Source organism: Thermobia domestica, chromosome 1 (assembly GCF_964235325.1).
Source record: "Thermobia domestica chromosome 1, izTheDome1.hap1.1, whole genome shotgun sequence".
Classification (NCBI taxonomy): Eukaryota; Metazoa; Arthropoda; class Insecta; order Zygentoma; family Lepismatidae; genus Thermobia; species Thermobia domestica.
The window spans coordinates 65,176,159-65,197,362 of NC_137454.1; the positions used below are offsets into that span (position 1 = coordinate 65,176,159).

General features: G+C 35.9%; 1 protein-coding gene across 1 annotated transcript in view; it reads right to left on the reverse strand.

Annotated features, from left to right (window-relative positions):
• Nucleotides 1-21,204, reverse strand: part of Rab3GAP1 (RAB3 GTPase activating protein subunit 1) — a 363,483-nt gene that overhangs the window by 336,100 nt on the left and 6,179 nt on the right. Inside the window, exons 3-6 of the mRNA XM_081758024.1 lie at nt 20,184-20,320; nt 13,056-13,260; nt 9,511-9,743; nt 698-879 (exon numbers count right to left, since the gene is read on the reverse strand). Of these exons, the coding sequence (XP_081614150.1) occupies nt 698-879; nt 9,511-9,743; nt 13,056-13,260; nt 20,184-20,320 (757 nt within the window). The remainder of the gene's footprint in view (nt 1-697; nt 880-9,510; nt 9,744-13,055; nt 13,261-20,183; nt 20,321-21,204) is intronic.

A 21,204-nucleotide genomic window follows, 5' to 3' on the forward strand; every position in this document is an offset into this window, starting at 1 on the left:
ATTAAATCAATTATATTTTCGAAAGGCTTAATTTTCAATTTTAATCCGTTACATTTCTTTTATTAATATTTCCACCTATGTATTTTGTAGACACTATCTGCCTCTATTTTTTTCTGTTCTTTCCTGTCTTTAAGTAATTTACTGAACTTATAAAAGTATTGGGTAAAATAAGGAAGACACATTGCATCAATTTTGTTCTAGCAGTTTACTTTTTCAAGTTCATTTCCACTAATAAAATCCGTTAGGGCCCCAACATATGGTCCTAAAATAAAATTAGTACTTTTTTTTTTTTGATTTCAGGAATTTTTGTAAGGTTTCTGTATTACATTCGTTGTAACCAATAGCTGAACACAAAACCAGCCATACGAAAATTTGAAAGTTCTAGGCTAAAACTAAAATATCAGTGGATATTTCATTTCTAAAAATACTAACATTTGAGATTCCTTACCCGTAAAATACTATTAATTCTGCTATATGTGTTAGCTTTGGTCGGATTTTATTGTTATTTAAGTTACATGCAGTCCCAATGCTAGAATGAACAGTGCGGTCACAAATTATATCTAATAAAAGCATTGATTCTACACATGATCTGCTGGTAGAAACATATTACACTACAGCATACTAATAATTTAATGAGAGTTTACTGGCCACAAAAAAATTAGATATGATAGTTGGTGATAAGTTCTTTTTCACTTACAGGATTGTTTTCCCTCTCAGCATCGGGGAATAAGAAATATAAAATTGGCATTAATATTTCTTCTTTGATGGGCCCGTCTTGTGACACTTGCCTCTTTTGGACTTTCGACGAGCGTCTTTTAAATAGCCTTAGTCCTGGTACGTGAGATTCTGTCAGCACGTCGAGAGGTGCTGATAAATTATCTGAAATATTCAAGGAGTCTATTAAACAAAATACAGTAATAGATAAGAATGTAATCTAAGGAGAAGTAAATAGTATATTGACGATGTGCATTGCATATCCCTATTCGCACGAAACCTTTTATCTTTAGGAGAAATTAATTCACAAGAATGAATACAAAATGACGGATTTCGAAAGTTGCAAGAAAAATATTCTGTTCAAAAGTAACAGACAAATTGGTGAATAGAGGGAGCTGCACATCACAGAATTTCAAAATACAGAATATACATATTAATAAATACCATACGGATGGTGTGATCTAGGTATCAAAGACAGACGAAAACTGCACTCAACCTGGTCAATTCGTTCTGAAGTAATTAACAAAAAACATGGGAGGAGGAAGTATACACATTCGATAGTGGGCATTCAAATATATAAAATTAAAGAATAAGCCATTAGGTCATATGAATGTTCAATACAGGTAATAAAAAAATGGGGGGGGGGGAAAAAAGAAAGAAAAGAAATGAAAAAAGGCAGAGTATGTATAAGGTATAAAGCAGATTCAGCAGAGTATGTATAGTTTTAGTTAAAATTACAATTTTTGTCATTAATACAGAAAATTAAAAAAACTACATTTACGTCTTAGGGTTGTCGAATATAAAATAAGGGAGGAAAAGGAGAAATCTATGGACACTATGTTATCTACTACAAACTCACATGGCTAAGTTCGAAGCAGGGACTCCTTATACCAGACGTAAACACTCTGCCACTGAGATATAGTACGAGAAAAGTAAAAACAACTTAGTTTAATGTTCCACAATTATTCTATATAGGCTATTGGAGACAGATGATTAATGAAAGTGAATGATTGTGAAATTATTATTTTTTTTGTACCTTCCCACTGGGAATCGAACCCGAGACCATATGCACCAAGCCACACGCGCTAGCCATTAGACCAGCAGGGACGGCTACAGTACCAGAAAAGTGTTCTAGCAAGTTACATTTACCTACTTCTAGCGAAACTGAGTTCTGTATGCTTCATGGTTTCGTTTCAAAACTTTATTGTATAAAATCTGCCGAATTTACAGAAGTAACCTAACTTTCCATATAGAAAGGTAAGTTCCTAATCATTTAGAGAAGAAGCATTTATGAATCTGAGTAACAACTATTTTGTATAGGATTAGGTCATGTATTCAATGCCATGTGCTTAGGCGTAACCAATTGAATTTACTATGGGAACAGGAACCAACAGGCCCGTATTTATATATTATGCGCCCCTATGCTATAAATAATTTGCCTCCCCCCGCACAGTTTGTCCCCCCGAAAACGACCAATATTAGAGTTGAATTCAGTTTTTTGGGGTCGCTGAGATGAATAGTGACAGTTGTAATCCAATTCAAGGTCATACTCCACTCCCCAGGGAGGGGGCGAGATTTTAAAAGTAATCGAGAACGACAGATATTAGTGTTAAATTCATAGTTTTCGAGGTCGCTGCGTTTAAGAGTATCAGTTTTCACGATGTTCAAGTTTATTCTCACCCTCATCCCATTAACATATTTTCTTGCGCGGGACTTTGCGAGTTGCTACACAGTACAAAATGGTTGTGTTAATTCAACTCAAATTTAACACAGGGCAGTGGTTCCAGCGTGACTACCACTATACGGTGTTAATTCAACACAGACACTGCATGTTAGCGTTTAACACAGGGGTGTGTTACGTTTTTAACATACAACTGGTGTTAAGCGGTGTTAAATTCGGATCTGTGTTAGTAATTTTGGTGTTGATTCGACATCATGTCAGGGTCAGCGGGGAAAAAGTGTTGAGTGTTACTTGTAGCGGTATTGTACCAACACAAAGAAAGTAACACAGTGTGTAGTGTGTTAATTATTTTGTGTTAATATTACACCATCTCAAGTATCAATATAACACAGTCCTTGTGTTATTTCAACATCATTTTCTTATTATTTCAACACACAATCTGTGTCATAATTCAAGTTCAAACCGTATAAGTAACACCGTTTTGGTATTAATTCAACATTCCCTGCGTTAAAATTCAAGGTCAGACCACCAGATTAACACCGTTTTTTTGTGTTAGTTTGACTCCAGTTCTGTGTTACTACGACACCTATTTCGGTGTTGAAATAACTCCGTGTTCGGTGTTGATGTAACCAATTTTCTGAGTTGGAAAAGGTTGTGGTGTGCATGCTTACGATTACCGAAGATTCTAATTTTCAAATAAGAATAGTAAACTACAGAACACTTCATTTAAAAAATCTTAAACTTTTTTGTCGTCCTCCCCATGTGAAGTATTTCTTGATGGTTCGAAACAAACTTCACCAACAACTTGTTCAAGAATGATAGGAAACTCTTACTTATGTCCTTATAGTATGTTTGCCTTTTAATCGTGTTTCTACTGGCTTTCCGCCATTTTTGAAACACAGTCCCCGCTGTTGACTGGTGAGCTCTAGTGCAGTATAGAAGTGACACAGTAATAGTGTTGTAAAAAAACGGTTTTTTTTCTGTGAAGTTTTTTTTCAATAAAAAACATCGTTCTTTTTCATGTTTTTTTTCAAAAGTCTGTTTTTTTTCTGGCAACTATTATTTATTGATTTATGTTGCAGATTATTGAAATAATCAATAGAACTTGAGTCGAAGCCCTCGTAACTTACAAATCGTTTGTTTCTTTGTACCTATACGAGCAAAATTGTGTGATTATTCCTTTCGACCCCAGGTCATTTTTGGCGTTTTCCTACATTTCCAGTTAGTGACTTATTGCTCAAAAACTATTCATTCGATTGATATGGTTAAGGCCTTGTTTTTAAGAAAATGGATGTGGCTATTTTTTGGTGTAAGTTGTATTGCAGTGTTGTCAACGGGTGGGAAATTATTGAGAGAAATGTAGGGGTGAAAATTTACAAAAAATTCCCTAACCGAAATTCAAAATTTTTTTTTCTAGCACCACTGCTGCTATATTTGTTCAAGTCACCTAAACAAATCTTTGGTGTGTTGACAAGGTACAGTGAAATCCTGAAGTCGCTGGCTTCCATTCAAAGAGGGAAAGAAAAAATTCTGTCATACACATGAAATGTTGACACTTTTTACGCCTCAGAAGCAAAAATCAAATATGCCGGGGTAAAGCTTCTCTAATTATCCTATTGAAACTTTTTATGGTGCGTTCTGTAGGGCAAAGAGGAAGCTTTCAGGTAGTGGCACGTTTGTTTCAATGTAGTCAGTAAAAGGGTAATAATAGAGGGGAAAAGGGAAATTTTCCGAATTTTTCACCTAATAGCGGGAATTAATCGTTTTGGCTGGAAACGCTGCCATCAGACAGACGAAAACTATCTGAAAATAAACCGTAGTGCTCCAAGAATATATCCTACAAGTATCATGGCGATATATAACAAAATAAGCATGAAATTAAAAAAAAAACTCTCATTCTACCTCAGAAATTCACCATTTTCTTACCATTTCCAGAACATGGTTTATTATAAACCTCAACTGTACTTCCCCTAATTATTCTAGTAAAACTTTTTATGGTGCGCTGTGTAGGCTAAGGATGAGGCTGTTAGACACTGGTACATTTGTTCGAATGTAGCCAACAAGAAGGAAATAATAGAAATAAAAAAGAGAATTTTTTCCAAAATTTGCCCCTAAAATCTGGAATTAAAATTTTTTGTAGCTAGCAACACTACTATCAGACACACACAAACTATCTTAAAATAAGCTTTGGTATCCCTCTAATATATCCTACAAATATTGTGACGATATCTAATAAAGTAAGCATGTCAATAAAAAATATCTCATTCTACCTTTTAAAAAATCAGTTATCTTTCCAATTAGAGAACAAGGTCCACTGTAAACCTCAACTGTACTTCCCCTAATTATCGTATTGGAACTTTCTATAGTGGGTTGTGTAGAGCAAAGACGAGACTTCCAGATACTGGTACGTTTGTTACGATATAGCCAACAAGAGGGAAATAATAGAAACAAAACATATAATTTTTCCAAAATTTCCCCCTAAAATCTGAAATTAAAATATTCTGTAGCTGGCAACACTGCTACCAAAAAGACGCAAACTATCTTAAATTAAACATTGGTACTACACTAATATATCCTACAAGTATTATGGCGATATTTAAGGAACAAAGCTTCTAATTACCAAAAATATATTACGGTAAACAGAAAAGTAAGAGAAAATTAGAAAAATCAAGGGCTAGAACATAAATACGAATTTTACGTGCGCCCCCTAATTACCCCATTGTAATGACCTGTACTTTCGTTTGTTAAGTAAGAACAAATGTTCGATTGGCGTAAGTTGATTGCACTCGGACGTATAGGTACGGATTTATAAACAAATATTCCTAATTTTTTGCCCAAATATAGGAGAATTTTAATTTCCCTAATTGCCAACACTGCGCGCAGGCCCGTCCAATTGATGTCAACAGTTAGATATCCATCCGAGGTATCTACCTGGCAAGTCTTAAGGATCTTTTTTCCAGAACGAAGGAAGCTACAGGGGAAAAAAAGTAAAGGAAATTCGAAATTAGAAAATTCTCGAATTTTTGACTGGGGTGAAATTTGAGAAGGAAATTCGACACCAGAAGAAAAAGAAATTAATATGTTAAACTATAGTTCAACCACATTTTGCAAGAATAATATCCCGATATCTTAATTAGTGTCCACACTGGAGCGGATTAAACAAGTGACACACCTGTGTGTGCCACTTTGGCCACCTGGGCCACCGAGTATACATTACATTTTTTTGACTACTAACTCGTGTTGTTGTTGTAGTTATAGTCTCGACTAATAATAATATCGTTGTAAACAATAACTTTATAAGGAAAATTTTCTCTCCTTTTTACATCTTAGTTCCAACACTGTTGGTGAGAAAAGTAGGGTGTTTCAAAATAAATTTTGGGGTTTTAAGTCTTCGTAGTACTTATTACATTTTACGTACAATTATAAGCAATGCATCAAGTAAAAGAGCACCTCAAACAGTCTTTGCTACAAGTGTTCAATGTGAGATTCATTCGTCACACGGCACACATCTAGTCGATAGGCGAGAAAGGCCCATAAACTTTCCGTCATACGACACAAAACACATTCAATTTAGGGGAGTCTCGTTTCAACTGTACAATCTCCTTTGATTTGCTGACGGCCAGATGCAAACATTACGAGTGTTCACATTAGCTCTTAGGTGAAAGGTCGATTTATCACTGAAGACGACACGATCCAGAAAATCTTCATTGTTATGCAGGAATATTTCACTTGCGAAATTGGCACGTAAACCGTAGTCTGTAGGCTTTAGACCTGTAGCAACTGCAAACAATAAAGACGTAGTTGCAAGCGTCTCCTTAATATTCTACACACAGACGGTTGCACTGTACAGGTTCAGTCTTTATTAAAACACAAAAAGCTTTCTGCTCTCTAATCTCCATCTTTGCTACTTGCTCTTTCTAACGGCAGACAGAAGAAACAATGCATGTACATGCGTGCGTACAAAACTGTTTGAGTTGCTCTTTCATTTGATATAATATTTATAATTGTAAGTTAATTCTAATAGATACTACAAAGTTTCAAAACCCTAATATTAATTTTGAAACACCCTGCATTACTTCAAATTGAGTCATCCTATAATCTAGTCCTAGTCAATTTGTCGCCTCGTGCAATGGCATAATTTGCCGCCTCCCCCTTTCTTCAGAAAGAACAAATCTTAGAAGTCATGATTTTAAGTATGCTACTCCAGCATGAACAACAAAGGTGAGGGTAAGTGCAGTCGAACTCAGAACGGTTTAAATACTAAAAATGCAATTACGTTGTGTCTGTTTTTTCTTTAAATGTTAATCTGTTATGATAGTGAAAGATAAAGCAAACACACCTGCAGAGGAAAGATGGTAATCCTTTTTATAGAATTCACTATCGAGCTTCAATCTCAATGAATCAGTTTGCAATTCCAGTGCAACTAGCCATTTTATCTTTATTTCTTGATTTTTCTTCTACATCTTTTTAGAAATTGTTTTAACATTTCTTTTAGAAACAATTTTAGAAATTGTTTCAACATTTTTTTAAAAATTGTTTCTATCTTCAATGATAAGGAACTTGCTTCTGACAAAAACAAGACTACTTTCATATCAAAACTGTGATAAATGGAACAGATATTCACTACTATTCGAGAATTGAATTCTTGCATTTGACAATAATCAAGCAATTTGTGCTCGGATTTATTCGAACATTTGCTTTAGGATTGTCCATGTGGCCTTAAACTAATGCAACCTAAACATAATTTATGAATGTTGTATTCAAATAGAAGGTCAGCTTAGTAAATGTAACTACCATCATCATGAAGTCTGTTTCAAACAAGAAATATTTAATTTAAATAATATACTTATGACAGATTTTGCCGGACCATCCAATCTTGCCGTTCCACGCAAATGCACGTGTTGCATATATACAGTGGCGTATTTAGGGGAGCTTCCGGGCTTAAGCCCCGCCCCCCGTAATCTTACTTACTATAGTAAAGTATATGAAATATCTTGCAGAATTTTCACATTTTCAGGCAAATCACCCCGAAAGTTAGCAAAGCCCCTCCCGAAACAAAATCGTAAATACGCCACTGCATATATGGTAGAGCCGGCTTTGCATATCACATATATCTAGTCGACAAATTATTTATATATGACATTTAGAAAAATACTATTAGGCAAATTAGTATTAGTTTTTACCTTTAGACAAGATATTTGAATTTTATACTGCTCGTGACATTATTTCGTACTTATTAAAGGCCTGCATTCACGAAAAAACAAAATTTCATTTCTACTTTTATTTCTTAGTTGATATTGATGAAAACTGCTGAAACCCGAATTGTTAATAGGTATGGTATTCATGTAAATTGTAAAATATTTGTAGCGTATCAGTATCTAGCGTTTAATTTATATTGCATTTTACGATTATTACACCTACATAAAAATATTTCATACTTAAATAGACGTAAGATGCATTACAAATGACTGTTTGAAAAAAAACGAAATTTAGAAAAAAAACGAGAGCCAATGTTTTTTTTTCTAAAAAAACGTACATTTCTGAAAAAATACGAACCGTTTTTTTTCTATTTACAACACTACACAGTAATATGGTGTTGTTTCTCGCTGTTGGCATATTTCTTCAGAAAGATTATGTAAAACAATTGAGAACACATCGCGAGGTTTGCATGTTGAAATTTTATGAATACCTGGATTTGTTTAAGTATTTCTTTCTATTATGTTTGTGTGTAGCTTCAGTATATAAGCCTTTATAATTAGATGTCCAACATATTTGAGAATCACGCAGAAAACAACACCGAAGATTTTACACTTGTGTTAATTTAACACACAAGCTGTATGTCATTTCAACTACTGGCATTTGACACAATTCCAAATGGAGAGTGAGTTGTTCTAACCACCTGTTTGTGTTATATTTTAACACAATCGTGTTAACACATAGGCATGCCATTGAAATAACACAACGATTTTTTAAATATTACTTTATTGTGAATCTTACAAAAATAAAAAATTTTGCCGCCCTGTGCTTGAGCATGGGGTCTCTGGTGCATGGGGTCTCTGGTTCGATCCCAGCTCGCGTCAAGTGAACTTTGTGGTGGACAGATACCGTGTGCGTGGGTTTCCTCGGGGTTCTCCCGTTTCCTCCCACTTTCTTCATTCCACCATTTTACTCATTTCTCATTATCACCGTCTCCTTTAGCCTACCCGGCATAAACGTGGGATGTAAAGATTTCATTTCAGATTGAAAACAAGAAAAGCAAAATTATAAATTGAACAATTTATGCGCAGTTTATATGTCTTTCTTTCGACAGTGACAAATATTTTCTGTAGATACCTTTCGAAAAAAATAACAAATCAGTTATTATACAAATTTATTCATCGTGGTTCATTCTAAACGTACTTCTTTTATTATTTTTTTTAGCACATATACACGTTTTAATTTTGTAGTTAACTAATTCTTGTTAATGAGCTACAAGTGTTTCCTCGGAGCAAAATATGTTTTAGGAAAATCTTATGGGAATTCATATCTCCAAACTTCCGCTACCTTTCGACAAGCCATCAGGTGCCAATACTTCACAATTGACATAGTTAGCTTTAACCTTGAGAATTTTCCGGAATTGCTAAAGCTCCCCACTGATGAAAGGAACTGATATAGCTACTGGTTTTTCCAAAACAGACATGGTAAACAAATACGTATAGCCATTTCCTGAATTTCTGTACATGCTTTTTCATATTCACATCTTCCTTCACCAACTCTTTATGAGGGTAGTGTTCTGGCCATTGACCTCCAAGAACAAATCGTGCGAATCCATGTTTCTTTATGTCCAATCACAAATACAGAACATCTGCCTCTCATATGGGAATAGAAAGAATTAAGAAAAACAATAAAACGATATTTTGCATGGTCAAGATACGCAGGTAAATTTATCATTATCATCATAGGACAAACACTGCTTCAATGTGGCCAACTTCCAAGATAGACAGGTGGCCAACTTACAGAATAATAAGTAACGAATGTCTTATGGGAAAATGCAGGTTCAACACGAACCAGGCCAAGATAAGCAGGTGGCCAAGTTCACAGGTTTTACTGTAGCATAATAAAAAAAAAATCTGTACCTGAATTATGTTGGTCCACAAAGTCGCCAAGTATATCGAGCATTGTTTTGGTACTGCTGCACAATTGAAGGAATTCTGTAAGATATTCACTGAGCAGGCAAGCTGGTTTCTCGACCATCTGTACTTTTACAGACCACAGTTGTGCTTCACAAGGTTCAAAATCTGAATAACCTTCATTATCCACCACGACGTCTTCCGTCACTTCTGGCCAAGTGGCGTAAAGTTGTAACTGACTGAAGTAAAAATAAAAATAACAATAAACAAAATAAAATATATGGCTTAAAGGAACTATTGGGCGCATATTAAATAATTAAAGATTCACTTATCATGTAGTATTTTAATTATACTGAGGAAGTTACCAGTGGTTCGACGAAACTGTTTGTAGCTTACTCTAAATTTTAGGATGATTATAGAAGAATTTTTAAGTAAAAATAAAATATACTTACTTCAACATGATGATACAGATAAAAACAATCATTACTTGAAAAGTTCAAATCTAGTAAAATACTTCCGTACTTCTTTAGAGTCAGTTTTTAAATAATACATTAAAAATAGATATATATAAACAGAACTATGATTGGAAAACTTACGACGATGTTTATTCATTTCGTAACTGCTTTTGCTTTCGCAACTACATAAATTCCAAACTGTAAGATTGTTAAGCAATGAAATATGCAGGCTGCAAACAATATATTTCGCATATCCTGCTGAAGAGTTTGACGAGTTTGTAATATTCTGCAATGGGCACATTGTTTAACCTCAAACCAAATACTTAACATATTCCAGACTAGCAGTGGGCTCTGTATCCCGTTAAACAAACATTCAGAGGACGGACAATGAGCATAGTCTTCCCTTTGCTTTACATTTTCATAGAAACCTTTTCACTTTTCAGACATATTTCTGAAATAAAAACAGCTTAAGTGAATCTTTTCTACGAATTTTGGAAAAGCATCGAAAAATTTGTCTGCTGAGAAAAACAAATCGTCCACAAGCGTTAAGTGAATTATGTTTCCAATTATTAATAAAATCTTTATTAAAATAATAATCACAAAATACACTTTTCCCCAACATAGTTTCATCATTGCAAATCGACCTCATTATTCACAGGGATTTACGTCTTAGAGTCGTTCGCAAGAACAGTGTGCACGTCTTGAAACCGTGTCATACGGCTGAGCGAAAAAGGAAATGCAGGAGGCTGTATGAACGTCATCTCGCGAGTAATCGGCGGAAGTCTATTGTTACTCTTGATGAGGCGTCGATTTATCTCACAGACTGTGGTACAGTTTGTGTCATTTCATACAGACCTGTCGACGCCAAGGGTCGAAGCATATTCTTCTGCCACTGTGCAGAAAGTTTCCCAAAAGGGTTAATGATTGTGGCCGGTTTTTCGTACAGGAACAAACTGCGTCTCCAAAAGGAAGAGTGAAACGACAAAATCAATGCTTCGTACTACTAAACTTACATCCTGACTGAAATATATTAGCACGAAATTCCAGCATTGTACGAATAAGGCGTGAATCAGGTTGAACTGCACCAAGACAAGTCATCCAGACATACAACGAAAACATCACAGGAATTCTATTGTCATACGGAACAGGAAACCGGAATTGCAGGAATTTCCTTCTCTGACATTCCTGTCAAGAGCCCAGATGCCAATCCAATGGAATAATATTCTTTCGAACTCCTTATGAGGCGCCTGTCCCATCACCGAGTCTGCGCCGTCTCCGGCCTGTGGAAAGCCCGTACACAGGAGTGAGATGCAATATCCATGGTTCAACTCCAACACAGTCTCCTGCAATGGCAAGTCCAATGCTGGGCAACAGTCAGTAAAGGTGGACTGCAGATCGAACACAATGCTGGTGGAAACAGGGAATTTCCTAGGTAAGTGGCACTTTCAAATAAGGCTCAATATATAAAGGTAACCAAGAAAGTTCTATCGCTTTTTCACCCACCAACTTCGAACATCGATATGTCACCTAAGGAGTATCTGGATGACCAAAAATATTCCTCATCAGCATCGATGATCTTCTGACAACATTCTGGAAGGCTATGGATTCCATCGCGGTAGAATTTGGTGAGTCGTGAAGCGAAGAAGGTATAAAGTGCATTTTGCACCTCTACTGGGGATTTGAACTGGCGTCCTCTAAGGTGATTGTCAAGGAATGGAACAGGTGATAATCGGACGGTGCAATAACTGGGGAGTATGGCAAAATGAAATTAAATTTTTGAGTTTTACGTCCCACGGTTATGCCGGTTAGGCTAAAGGAGACGGGGGGAGTATGGCAGATGCAATAGTGTTTTCCACCCATGATGCAGAATGATGTTCCGTGTCATCCTAGCCACGTGGGGCTTAGCGTTGTCCTGTAACAGAAGGACTCTTAAAGGAGTTGCGATTCAGAAGTGCTGGCACCAGAGTTTTGAGTTTTACTTGAACACAGCTCAATTGCTGACAGTACACAATTGCACTGATGCTCTGACCAACTGATAGTAGTTCCCGATGCACGATGCCGCGAGCAGTCTACCAAACACACAGGAGGACTTTCTTTTGGTGCAATGCTGGTTTGGGGCTGTTTTAGAACCGGTTCATGGAATGCTAACCAATGACGACGTCGCCATGAAGCTTCGTACAGGACCAATTTCTCATTACATGTCAACACCCTGTTCAGAAATGGCTCCTTCCTCAGGCGAGACAGCAAAGACATACAGGTGTCTGCTCGCATTACCTTCTGGCCCGGAGTCAAATCATGTCAATCATCGACCCAACTTGTAGTGCATCCCAAGTTGATGGAGGTGCTGCCGAATGAATTCTCCACTCACACTGAATTGTAGTCCCAGTTTCTCACATGTTTTGCCACTGTTCCCCTCATTTGCTGCCTGAAGATATTCATTTTCTACATGTGTTGGTCTTCTGGCACGTGGTACGTCTTCGAGTGTTTCGTCACCGTCCTTAAACTTGTTAAACCACCGCTGCACAATTCGCGTAGTCACGACACCCTCACCAAAGGCCTGGCATATCTTCCGCCTCGCTGCAGCGGCGTTTGACCCCAGTTTGAATTCGTACACCATACACGCCCTTATGACGATATGTGGAGATCCCATGTTCACTCTGTCCTTACGCAAGTTCACGGTGTAACTGAACTTCCACAACCAGGTAGTATGTTGGACATACCCACACCAACAACTGACCATCGCCTTATCTTCATTTGCATTCAACTCACAGTGTGAGGGCCAATGGAACACAGACCTCCACAAAAAGCGACAGAAATTTCTTGGCTACCTTTAGAAATGAATCAACCTCTGTATTTAATCTTACGAGTGCGTTATTTCTAATATTTTGATCTACATGAAGAAATTTATGTACAACTACAATAATCTTTCAGCATAAGAAAGGATAATTACAAAATAATATCAGCAATGCTTTAAATTCAATTCTTTCTAATATAGTACCTATGTGCATATGTAAAAAGTTTTATCAATTAAACTCTTTACATAAATTACAGTATAATAATAAATATATCAGAAACAAGTATAATTTTTTCTTTTACCTGACAGGATCAAACACTGCTCCAAATGGAAGTCTGCCCAATTCTACTATCCCAACAGCCCCTTGAAAAAAATCAAAATCTGGTGGTTCTTGAGTCCATGTGTTGCTGGTCCAATCTCTGAGAATATACGTAAATCTAACGGACACTGTCACTGGCGGTAGTGGGAGAGGCGATCCCACCTGCTGCTTGAATACAACCAATAAACCTGTAAAGAACAGAGGAAGAGAAGGATATATAGAATCACAAATCAAGCAAGAGAAGGAGAAAAGGGTTAGGAGGAATGTTTTTATTATCTATATACTAAAATGCTAGAAAAGTTTATATGTTTGTGGCCAATCCTTTCGCCAGTGAGTTCTCGGCAACCATAGGTTCTAGAAAGATGCCATTTTCACTGATCGATTGCAAATTTTGGGTAGATTGCTCAGTTCTAATTGAATATTCAAACGAAACATGGCCGTTATTTCTTTATTACACATTTTTTAGGGGTACACTGAAAGTGTTGAAATTTAAAAAAAAGTAAAGGATCATATCCTAAGAGATATATATTCCAACGCCAAATGTTTGTATACAGGGATTGTATATCTCTCAGGCGTTTGTTCCATAGACAAATGATAATGAAAAATGAAGGATAATTATTTCTACAGTCTAAAATGAATCCTTATTGTTTGGAGTGTTTTGCCCAATGAACACCATATATCACTGACTTTATAAATGTATGTAATGTATTTGCTTATCACATACTGCATGCAAGAAGAAAGAAAACACTGATCATACATGAATTAGAAACTCCAACCGGAAGTAGGCTCAAATTTTGCAAACGGTGCGAGATATTGAAAAAAATAATCGAAAAAATCTCCCCTTTATAATATTCCTTGCCGACTCTTATCAAGACATCCTTCACTTGTGTCTGTGAAGGGACATATCCAGATGTTGTGAGGAATGACAAGGAGATTCATGCTCATATGTGAATGATGTGCTGTGTGGAGAGCGCAGGTTTAGCTAGCTCTTATTTATTTTTCAGATTTCAGATCTATGCAAAACTATTCTAAAGTTTAATGAATCAGATCGTTTAACACAACAGAAACAAATATCTGCCAATGGATCTAATCTAGTTAAGGTTATAATTAGTTACTTTCTTCAGATTTTGCCTTACATTAACTACCTCATAAAGCAAAATCTGAAGAAAGTAGGTAATATAAGGCAAGATTCGAAGACGGTAGGTAAATCCTGACCAAATGAAATTTGTTGCTTGGTTGTGGATTATCACTTATCTTCTTCTGATGTCATTCTTAATCTATCCAAAGATCTATTTCATAGAGAATCTCCAACCAATATTACCAAAGATGAATATTTTTCATGTGAACTATCTGTCCCATTACTCTTGGACGTCTCTATCTAACTACTCGCCTTATATTTGGAGTCCAGTACACATGCAATTCCGGATATATATTTAGAAACAATACTTTCGTCTTACTATTTACACACAGGAATTTCTTTTTAATTTTCGCTTTTTTTTTTTTTTTTTTTTTTTTTTGGTATATGCACTGACCTATATTCATGTTTTATTGCAATTTCTTAATTTGTATTTAATTTTAATTTTATACTTTTAGTGAAGAATATTTCAAATATTTGTCTTTCAGTTGACGTAAATTTTTCGATACCAGACAATGTCATGCTTTAGTTCAGTACTTTTTTTATTATTATTATTATTATTTCTTTTTACAATCCTGAAATAGAAGCATCCTAACATGTAGTATCTCTTTCTTCTTTTTTTTTTTTTTTTTATTCTGATGTGTTTGTTTTCGTTCTATCAATACAAATCTGATAATGAATGTGCAGAAGCCGTATGCTTATATATATATAGAGTTCATTCTTGATTTTGTGTTCAATCGTGAAGATGAGTTTAGAATGAGTGGCATCTAACGCATTGGATATAAATTTAACTTTTCTTTCCTTAACTAACTAACTCTATGGCCTATGGAACCCGAAGGTTCAGTGCCGCGTTCACAAAAGCTCTCCACTGACTTCTATCCTTAGCTAATTGCATCCAGTTTCTACTTTGTATTCCTATCTCTGCGAGATCCATCTTAATATTATCCTCCCATCTGCGCCTAGGTCTTCCTAATGGTCGTTTTCCTATGGGTCTACCAGTCAAGACTTTGAAAGCGTTTCTACTTTCTTCCATTCTAGCTACATGACCTGCCCACCTAAGCCTCCTAGACTTGACGACCCTAACAATGTTGGGTAAACCGTATAAACTATGTAGTTCCTCGTTATGGAGCTTCCGCCATTCCCCATTCTCGTTCCTCTTGGGTCCGAATATTCTTCTCAGGATCCTGTTCTCAAATACTTTCAGTCTATGTTCTTCCCTCAGAGTAAGCGACCATGTTTCGCAACCATACAGAACAACAGGCATGATTATCGTTTTATATATTTTAAGCTTCAAATTCCTCGACAGAATTCGCGACGACAAGAGATTTTGAACCGAATAGTAACACGAATTCCCTGCTTTTAGTCGACATTTAATTTGTTCGTGAATATGATTTTCGTCTGTTAATATTGATCCTAAATATTTGAAAGTATTCACTGTATCAAAAGTATTATTTAATATTTTAACGCCTCCACAATTTGCCGTATTACGGTCCCGACACACTTCCATGTATTTAGTTTTCTCTGCATTTACTTCTAAACCCATGTCCCTGCAAGCGTTTAATAATATCTCTGCATTTATTTCTACTGTTCTCCTATCATCCCCTATTAAATTTACATCATCAGCATATGCCATGACCTGGTGAATGCCGTTCAACTCTAGGCCCTGGTTGCTATCTTTTCTTTCCTTATAGAATCAAAATGTTACGTACATATCTGAAATAATGGATGTACTGTTGTTCTTGAGACCTTAAGTTTTGTTTTGAAGTGATTTATTAGTATGTCAGCCAAAAACAGAAACACATAGCTCCCTATAATCAAATATTTTTCAATGGTAATACTGAAACTACTTTCAAAAGGTAATGATTTCTTAAGAATTTTCTTGTGCATGTAATGGTCAGTAACTGTGTATATTTTAAACTCCTTTTTTAATTACTAATCTATAGCAGTAAATGCATTGAAGTCCAAACAGTGGCAGCTCTTGAGGGAAGCCACACTGGTAATAATTTAAGCTTTATCGGTACAAGCTATGGGAACAAAGCTTATGATACCGGCAGTAAATGTCAACAATTTTAGAACTTAGTTTGATGTCTGTAGTTAACCACTTTTCTAAATTGGATTAACACGATAATCTCTCGTTTAAGTTAGTTTGACGTGCAAGTTACTTGCTATTTGTATCTATTATGTATCATATGTGGAAACAAACGGAAATAAAGCGGATGAGACCTCACACGCAATGGGCCACAAACGGGTGTCAAATTTGGATAAACTATCATGGTGACTGATAACGAAGAATCAGACATGACTAAGTTCTTTTTCTGTGTGCCTCCAATTGCCCACGGATTCGTTATTATCATTAACACTTACTACTGATTCGGTTAACAACTTTTTAGTAAGGATTTTTTTTAATGGTAGTAGTACTCTTGGTTTAAAATTATAGCCATGTTGCCCTTGTCGGCTTTTGTGCACTGCAACGCATGTTAATTCATTTTTTTTTTTTTTTTTATTTCCATTGACAGTTTATCACTTGAATGACGGTAGCAGTAATGTATTGAAATCTAAAGAGTGGCAGCTCTTGAAGAAAGCCATACTGGGAATAATTTAAACTATCGCTACAAGTACGGGAAGAAAGCTTATCTATAAAATAAAATCTTTCAGTGTTACGTCCCACGGTAATGCCGGCTAGATTAAAGGAAACGGTGATTATGAGAAATGAATGCAATGGTGGAATGAATAAAGTGGGAAGAACCAAGAGAACCCCGAGAAAACCCACGTATACACGGTGTTTGTCTACCACAAAGTCCAATTGGCGCGAGCTGGGATCAAACCAGGCATCCCATACAAAAGAGGTGAACGCCCTACCACTGAGCCACGGCGGCCCCTAAGCTTATCTAGTGTATTAATTTTTGTATACAGCTTTGTGGAGTTGCATGAAGCGATAAATTTTTACCGAGTCACTGTCTAAAATACTCTTATCACACTGAAACCCAGAGCTACAACAGTGGTACCCCCCCCTTATGTCCATGACGCACCCCCCAATTGTCTATCCGTAAGTGTTCTTCCATGAAAAGATCTTTTCGATTAATTTTTACACCCCTTCAAACATATTTATATACATTTTAACCCCCCCCCAATATTCCAATGACGCAGTTTGCGTTATAGCCCCCCTTTGTGGGCACCCCTGGCTACAAGTAAATCGGAGACAAATTACTACCAGAAGGGTCACTAGTACTGAACGGCTCTAAATGAAGCAGGTAGACAAAGAGTGACCTCAGAAAAGACAATAGTTCTGACGGTGGTTGAGTAGAGATCATAGTGATGTTAATTCCAGGCGTAGTCAGAATAATATAAACGGCTCTAGAACTACAGTGTGGTATGAAAAGCTAAGAACCTTAAGAAAAAGATCTGGAGGTCATTGAGTAGAGTTACGAAACACACTATTGAATATTTGATGAACAGACAAATTATTTGGAAGAAAATAAATGCTATGTTAGGAAGAACTCAATAAGAAAGTTAACGTACATTTTTCAGTTGGAGAGAGAATTGAAAAGTGTAGTTAAAATGAATATAAAAACTAGGTAGGTTTTTTTTCTGAAGAATTTGTCTCTTGAGGTTGGGACAAAATGTACGGGAAAAATAAAGGAGGGAGATTACGAAGAAGACTATCGTTTAACTAACACGCAGAACACATACTTAAATTCTTTATGTTAATTTACCCTCTTTCAAGTTATGTAGGATCTGAGAGCTGAAACTACTTGCAGACAAGAGAAAAAAAAAAAAAAAAAAAAAAATGTAGTTGGTGGACAATAGCGAAGAGGGTAATTCTTACATCGAAATTAAAGAGATTAAAGGAGGTACGTACACAGGTTTGTATTTACGCACAAAGCGCAGGGGCCCAGGTAATTTTAAGTCGCAAATGTGATACATTATTTATATTTTTAATCTGGAACAATTAAATAAGTGATGGAAGTAGGGAAACATCGTAACTACAAGTAGACTACAATAATTACCCACCTTCTTCATGCGATTTGCTAATTGTTTTACTGCTAATTCGAGTACTCTCAAAATATACTTTTGTCCAGTTACCTTTCTTGGAGCCAAAACTAAGAAGTAATTTAATGAAAAACTCATTGAAGACAGCAGGGTAAAAGCGAAAACATTTGAAACCATTCTGCTGTACTCAAGTATAAAGTGTGATTCATCCGACTCGTCTTTTGCATAGGAGGTTGAGACAAAGCTATATTTCAAGAAACAAAGTAAAATCACACTTTCTTGTAATGCCAGTATTACAACCTAGCAGAAAATAATCCAAAACCTGAACAAATTTTGCTACGTATAAGACGAATTACTTATTTTTTAAAGCTAGGCTCTTAAAACGACAACGACACTTGTCAGGAATACAGATAAAGACTTCTCTATTTATTTTCTATAAAATCCTTCAGCAAGTAACTTTAAAAAATAAAAAATAAAATCATGAATCTTTACGAAAGATATAATGATTTGTTTGTTACTTCTATCTGTGGTGTGTAAGGTTCCTGGACTTTGTGGTGGACAAATACCACGACCGTACATGCTTTGGGAATTCTCTCGTTTCGTCCCATTTTCTCCATTCTACAATTATCTTCCATCTCATTATCAGCAGCGTTTCGTTTAGCCTCGGTGCATAAATGTGAGACGTTAAACTAAACAAAAATGTTCTTCTATTTTAAAATTAGAAAAAAAAAATCTTCCTTTTGTCAGGAAGAGAAATTGGAATATTTAAAATGCAAGAATAATGCTGATGTTTCATTATGTTAAAATAATCCATACGCATTTTGAATTAATGGTATCCGACAACTGAAAGAAAGTAGAATGTACACCAACATTCCTTATTGGAAGTTTAGTAGCTTATATTTTTGTATATTTACGTTACTTCGTTACTTAATAACGATCTCACATGTGTCAATGAAAACAAAAAAGAAATTATGTCTCGTTCCTATGCTTTTCTGAGGTAGACCAATATTAAACTAAAATCCACAATTGCATTCATGTTTAACTTAACAACTACCTTTATTTGTTTAATTGTCTCAGACTGAAGGAACTACTTTCACTACTATTTACATTCATGCTTCCCTACTCAGGATTCGAACCCATGTTAAAATAAACATTATCACGCGAATCCATTGCGTTATCTACTAGATTAACAGTGCATGACTATGAGCCTTTTTCGCTTGTTTCTGTTACTGTTCTGTTCATGGTGTACTTTCCACAGGCTACGCCAGGATTACTTTTTATTTGCTTTGTCATTTTTCATGATTGTTTTCTACATGCCACCTGTATGTTTACTTGGATGCAATGTCCAGATGTCTCTATTTCTGTTAGAGAATATGCACATTGCTCTGTAACAGAATGGAAGGAAAATCGATTTTCCTTGCAAGGAGATCCGAAGGACATGAGGATCTTAGGTTCAATTCTTTGGAAGGCAACCCCACTTTTTGTGACCAGAAGGCCCAGAGTGCTACCGAATTTTTTTTCGTAATGATATTACTGGAACCAGAAGGAACTGAGGCTATTGCTTATTGGCAGCCAATATAATTCGTTAATTTGGTTCTGCATGTCCTGCCCCGTTGGCTGCTGGTGACTCAATGTAAACGGAGGCGGCCGCATTTGGTAATTTTAGTTTTTATTTTGTATTCTGGAGTCTAGAGAGAAGGGACACACAATAATGTCTTGTATTTTGTCAGTTTTTGTGATGTTTTTGCTTACTCATAAATGAACACGAATGAACAGTGGGGGAGAACAAAATCTTATTTGGTCCAGAAGCGTAAAAAACCTAAAACGGGCCTGAACGTACAGCATGGAGTTTCATCAATTTGCGGAAGTGGCCTTACAGTGGTGTACGTAATCAGATCAGAATTGTGTATCTTATATATAGCTCAGAGATATAACATTTCATTCAAAAAAAAAAAAAAAAAAAAAAAAAAAAAAAAAATTCCTAACCTGCTAGATGATTACAATGAGGAGGCGCCCTCTTCAAATGAACCATTTCAAATTCTGTCCGAACTCCTCTTCCCTCGCAGACGCCCATATAGAAATGCTGCCATCCATACAATACCTGTATAAATACAGGGACTGGACTGCAAAAGGAAGTAATATAACATTTATAGTATGTAAAGAACAGTAAGAGAACTTCTTATTAAAAATTATTCAACTACATATACACATACAAGGCCTATCCAAAAAAAAGAACTTTCAAAATATATGATCAACAGAACTGTCCTTGGCTTTCTGCTTGCAGCGCCGCGTAGTGGAATTTCTTCCCAAGCACTTTAACGGTAACTGGATCATCTTATCTTGTGTCATTGTGTATCTATGAACGTTGGAGTCAAGTTGCGTTTCGTACTTGTGGCGATTTCATGCTATTACGAAAATGAAGATTTCGGAAAAGCAGCGTGTGTGTATCAAATTTTGTATCTGAACAAGAAATTTAATTACACTTTGAAAATGTTAACAAGAAGTGGTCGGAGACGGAAGTGTACATATGAGTCAAGGCCAATGTTATTGGTAGTTTCAACGTTTCAAAGTAGGAAGAACATCTATCGAAGACGATACAAAACCTGGACGCCCATCTACGATTATGTGATGATGTTCACGTTCAGAAAGTGCGCGATGAATGTTTGACCGTTCTCTAAACAGCTAAGAAAATGCAAATCTGTAAATCATACTGTTATGTGATCTTAGTTGAAGAACTGAACATGTATTGTGTCGGTGCAAAATTCGGAAGAATGTTTGACCGTTCTCTAAACAGCTAAGAAAATGCAAATCTGTAAATCATACTGTTATGTGATCTTAGTTGAAGAACTGAACATGTATTGTGTCGGTGCAAAATTCGTTCTACGTTGCTAATAAATGAATAAAACGAAACACGTGAGGAAATCTGTCAAGATCTTTTGAATTGTGCAAACGAAAATGATAGCTTGCAAAACACTACAACAGGTGACGTGATTTGTGTTTGTGCGTT